The sequence below is a fragment of the Trypanosoma cruzi genome, genomic scaffold, assembly GCF_000209065.1.
Source record: "Trypanosoma cruzi strain CL Brener 1047053517155 genomic scaffold, whole genome shotgun sequence".
NCBI classification, from domain to species: domain Eukaryota; phylum Euglenozoa; class Kinetoplastea; order Trypanosomatida; family Trypanosomatidae; genus Trypanosoma; species Trypanosoma cruzi.
This window is the reverse complement of record NW_001849539.1, coordinates 98027-102545: the sequence shown is the minus strand read 5'-3', so window position 1 is coordinate 102545 and position 4519 is coordinate 98027. Positions and strand designations below refer to the sequence as shown.

At 48.7% G+C, this 4519-nt stretch overlaps 2 protein-coding genes across 2 annotated transcripts, besides 18 other annotated features; both read left to right on the top strand.

The window, feature by feature from the left end:
- Window positions 1-4519: a sequence feature (heterozygous, Esmeraldo-like haplotype).
- Window positions 3-38: a microsatellite.
- Tc00.1047053429257.20 (fatty acid desaturase, putative) lies at window positions 54-1292 on the top strand (the record flags this gene model as incomplete). The annotated part of the gene is made up of 1 exon (XM_798339.1): window positions 54-1292. One exon carries the CDS (start codon window positions 54-56, stop codon window positions 1290-1292), a length of 1239 nt encoding a protein of 412 aa, XP_803432.1.
- Window positions 1398-1424: a microsatellite.
- Window positions 1426-1482: a microsatellite.
- Window positions 1531-1643: a sequence feature (T-rich).
- Window positions 1781-1807: a microsatellite.
- Window positions 1852-1871: a microsatellite.
- Window positions 1894-1946: a microsatellite.
- Window positions 1988-2028: a microsatellite.
- Window positions 2029-2055: a sequence feature (AT_rich).
- Window positions 2174-2204: a microsatellite.
- Window positions 2254-2283: a microsatellite.
- Window positions 2331-2366: a microsatellite.
- Window positions 2444-2464: a microsatellite.
- Window positions 2724-2752: a microsatellite.
- Window positions 2954-3008: a sequence feature (A-rich).
- Tc00.1047053429257.10 (hypothetical protein, conserved) lies at window positions 3147-4127 on the top strand (the record flags this gene model as incomplete). The annotated part of the gene is made up of 1 exon (XM_798335.1): window positions 3147-4127. The coding sequence occupies one exon, from the start codon at window positions 3147-3149 to the stop codon at window positions 4125-4127; it is 981 nt and encodes a 326-aa protein (XP_803428.1).
- Window positions 3302-3330: a microsatellite.
- Window positions 4356-4375: a microsatellite.

Sequence of the window (4519 nt, the reverse complement as noted above, 5' to 3'; positions counted from 1 at the left end):
TTAAAAAAAAATAAAATAAAAAAAAAACGAAAAGAAAAGGAAGAAGTGGGTTTATGTCGCGGGTTGACAATTTAACTGTCGCGCCGGGTCCACCGGATGTCATGAAGGCGGTGCTTAAGTCTGGGCGCAACAAGGAGCACAATGTCATTGTGCCTTCCTCCGCACTGACCATTGGAGAAATTCAGGAGAAAATCCCGGTAAAGTACTTTGAACGCAACACTACCCGGAGCGTCATGTTTCTTTTACGCGACCTCGCACAGGTGGCGTTGACGTACGCCATTATGTACGCCGTCGCCTTGCCACTTGCCACTTCCATGGAAGTTTCTGCAGCAAGAACGTTGGCCGACGGTGGGGTGTTATCATTGATGGCAGGTACAGCCATGACGACAGCGGCGTGGCTTTTAAAGGCAGTGTTGTGGGCGGTGTTTTGGTTTGTACAGGGACTTAACGGCACTGCGCTTTGGGTCCTGGCTCACGAATGCGGCCATCAGGCGTTCAGCCCCATGAAAGGTTTGAATGACGCCGTTGGCATGATTTTGCACTCTGCGCTGCTCGTGCCGTACCACAGCTGGCGCATCACCCACGGCGGCCACCACAAACACACGAATCACCTCACGAAGGATCTTGTGTTTGTTCCAGACAAACGAAACGCGGTTGTGGAGCTCGTGGAGGAGGCGCCGCTGGTGTTATTAATTCAATTATTGCTGATTTTTCTCTTTGGTTGGCCGGCACATCTTCTTTTTAATGCCTCTGGACAGGAATTTGGCCGACTCGCGAGCCACTTTGACCCCGGCGCTCCATTTTTCCGCAGCGAAGACCGTCACGATATTGTCCTGTCGAATGTTGGGATTGTCAGCGCGTTATTTGTCATTTTCTCCAGCGTTTACCGCTTTGGTTTTACAAATGTTTTCTGCTGGTACATTGTACCGTACCTCTGGGTGAACTTTTGGCTTGTGTACATTACATACCTGCAGCACACGGATATACGCATTCCTCACTACACACATGAGCACTGGACGTTTGTTCGCGGTGCATTGGCGGCTGTGGACAGGGACTACGGCTTTGTCCTTAACACATGGCTCCATCACATCAATGATTCCCACGTGGTACATCACCTCTTTAGCAAAATGCCACACTACAACGCAATCCAGGTGACAAGAAAGTACATTCGTGAGATACTGGGTGCCACATACATTACGGATGAGAGGTCACTGTGGAAGATGCTCTGGGAACAGCGTAGAGAGTGCCGCTATGTTGTTCCCGCAGAGGGCGTCTGTGTCTTTCATGGGTAACTGTCAAATAATCATATGGTTCTTATTAACATTTATTTAAGGAGAGGAAGAAGAAAACCCCATCAAGTGGAATAATATTACGAGTCCAAGAATGATAAGAATAGTGAGAGAGAGAGAGAGAGAGAGAGAGAGCGTGTCTGTGCGTATGTATGTATATATATGTATATATCTGTCTGTGTCTGTGTGTGTGCTGAATGCCTGCAAGAGTGGAGGAGGAGGAGGAGAAGAAGAGGAGGGGAAAAACAAACAAAAAAAAAGATGTGCAAGAGGTGAAAAACAAAAAACAACAACATGAAACTACACACACAAAAACACACAACAACAACAACATAAAAACAGCAAAAACAAAAAGTGTCCTATTGATTTTCCAGGGACAAATACTTGGAAGGAATAACATGACATATATACATATATATTATAGGTGTGTGTGTGTGTGTTTGTCGGGGAAAATACATGCGGCTGACTCAATTCTCGTCCTTTTTTTTTGGGGGTGGGTGGGTGGGTGGGTGGGTGGGAAATGAAAAGGGCGGAGGAGGAATTTTCCCATCTTGTGCGATCAAACAACAACAACAACAACAAAAATAAAGAAAAGGATGGGCAATTTTTTCTTTTTTTCCTTTTTTTTTTTCTTTTTATAGTTTTTTTTTTTTTTTTAATAGTTTTCTTCTTTATTATAATGATTATTAGGACTATCATTTCTTTTTTTTTTTTTTTCTTTTTTTGCTTTTATTTTTTTATATAATAAATAAATAAATAATATTTTGCTGCTGCCTGTTTGGTCCAGTGAGAGTGGGAAGAGGAGGTGGTGGCGGTGGGGAAAGGGGCCATCGGGGTCTGAGTGAAAACGATCCTTTAATGTACGTCACTGCGGTGTAGTGTAATGTGTGTGTGTGTGTGTCTGCATGTGTGTGTCGGTGGGTCTATTTGCCTCCAGTGAAACGAGGGAAGAGTGGACTTCCGTTTTCTTTCTTTCTTTCCTTCTTTCCTTCTTCTTCTTCCTCTTTACATGTCCTTTTCATTCTCACCTCTTCCCTAGAAACACACACACACACGGACACGGACACGGACACACACGGCGTTGGGCGAAGGCCACAAGGAAGGCTTACAGTGAGGGGTGAGAGCGGAAAGTTGTTATTATTTGTTTCTGTACTTCTCTCTCTCTCTCTCTCTCTATTTGTGTGTGTGTGGGTGTTCATGTTTGCTGCCACGCCAGGACTGCGAGTGTGGGACGCAGTGAAAAGTCGCGGGCGGTCCTTGTGCCGCAGCCGGTCGGATATCGTCATGGTGACTTCTACCGCGCTGTGTGTTAGTACGTACTGCATGATGGCCAATTGGATCTACGGCGGTTACGTGGACCTTTGGTACGGCGTCTACGGCCTTGACGACGATGATGACGATGAGGACGCTGCATAAGAAACGTTTTGGCTGCTGTTTTTTTTTTTTTTTTTTTTTTTCTCTTTGCCCACTTTCTCCCTCTCTGTTTGTTTATGTGTATGTTTGCACTGTAGGCGTCTGATGTTTATTTGGTTTGATTTGATTTTTTTCCCCCGCCCATCCACCCTTTCTTTTTTGGAAGGGATGACACCATCCATGTCGTCTTGTCACGGCCAGTGATGTGCTCGCAGCTGCTGTTGCCTCCTCCCTCTTAACTCATTAATTAATTATTATTATTTTTTTTTTATTATTTGCACCCTTTTTTTCTTTTTTTTTCCTTTTGAATGAACAAAAGCCAAACAAAATTATCTTCTCACGGTGTATTTTGCTGCGCATTTTGCCGTGTGGCACAGTTTGGTTTAGTTTAGTTTTTTTTTTCTTTTTTTCTTTTGCTGCTGCTGCTGCTGCCGTTTTCCCCGAATGGATGCATCGTCGGTGGGCAGTTCATGCGAGTTGGCGGAGGACGTGCGAGGCGTGAGGCGGCAGCGCGTCTCACTGAGCTCCGTGGACTCCGAGCCGATAATCAGACGGCACCGGCCTGACGCGTCGCCGCGCTACGATGATGCCGCCGCCGCTGATGATGATGATGATGCCGATGACGATGCGGGGGATGATGACAGGAACACAAACGGCCTTCGCGAGAGGGACGAGGGGAAGGGCAGTGATGTTCTGTCGGAGGGGCAGATGACTGCCGCCCACCGTGAGGGTTCACCCCCTGCATTGGTGCAGGCGGCGCTGCGTGACGCGAACGGTGAGCCGCTTCTGCAGATCCCCATGGAGCGTGTCTCTGAGGCGACGGTGGCATCCGTGACGGGCCTCATCGCGCGCAGCAGCACCGTCGTGGCAGACAACGTCTCCGGGGCGTTTGTGATGGATGCCGGGACGCGTCTTTGCCTCGGCGACGGCTCCGTGGTTGGTGTCATCACGACTGTGATGGGCCCTGTGTCGTGCTGCGCGTACGCCATCGTGTGCCTCCCCGCCGTTTTTGGCGCCCTCTGCGACGGCGGAAAACTGACCGTCGGTGTGGACCTCTGCTACGACCTTGGCGAGCAAAGCGTCATTTACGACCCCGTCTCGCAGTGTGACATGCGACGTGGCACCGACGCCAGTTACGTCAACGACGAGGAGCTGCCGCCACACGCGCGGCCGGACTTCTCCGACGACGAGGCGGAGCGTCAATGGAAGATGAGTCGCCGCATGAGCGCCGATGGGGAGCCGATATCATCCGACGACGATCCCGTCGATGTGGATTGGGAAAAGATCGACGTCCTCGAGGCGTGCCTGCGGGACGAAAGAAGGGAGGGAACACCAGGCGTGGACACCGCCGCGCCGCGTCACAACCCCCGGCTGGTGGTGCCGCCATGGGTCGCCACGACGCGTGCACCCAACGGAGCCCCGTGACTGGGAACGACACGCGAAGGAAAAAAATTTTTTTTTTTTAGAACGATGCCTGCACATATCAGCACGATTAATAATAATAATAATAACAACAGAAAAAAGAGGAGGAGTGCAGTGAAAAGACAACAACAACAACAAAAAAGGTGGGTGACGACACTTTGCACAAACGCAGGGAGGAACACAGAGAGGAAAGATGCAGAAGAATAGTTTTTTTTTTTTTGGAAAAAAAAAAACAACAACAACAACAACAAGAGGAAATGGCTGCGATAATGTGGTCTCCCCTCCCTCTTTTTTTTTTTTTTTTGGGAGCTTTGAGGCACAGGCACATTGCGGCACGTCGTGTCATCTCATACGATGGCTGTTTATGGAAGGGTGTAAACGCAACCACCCGGATC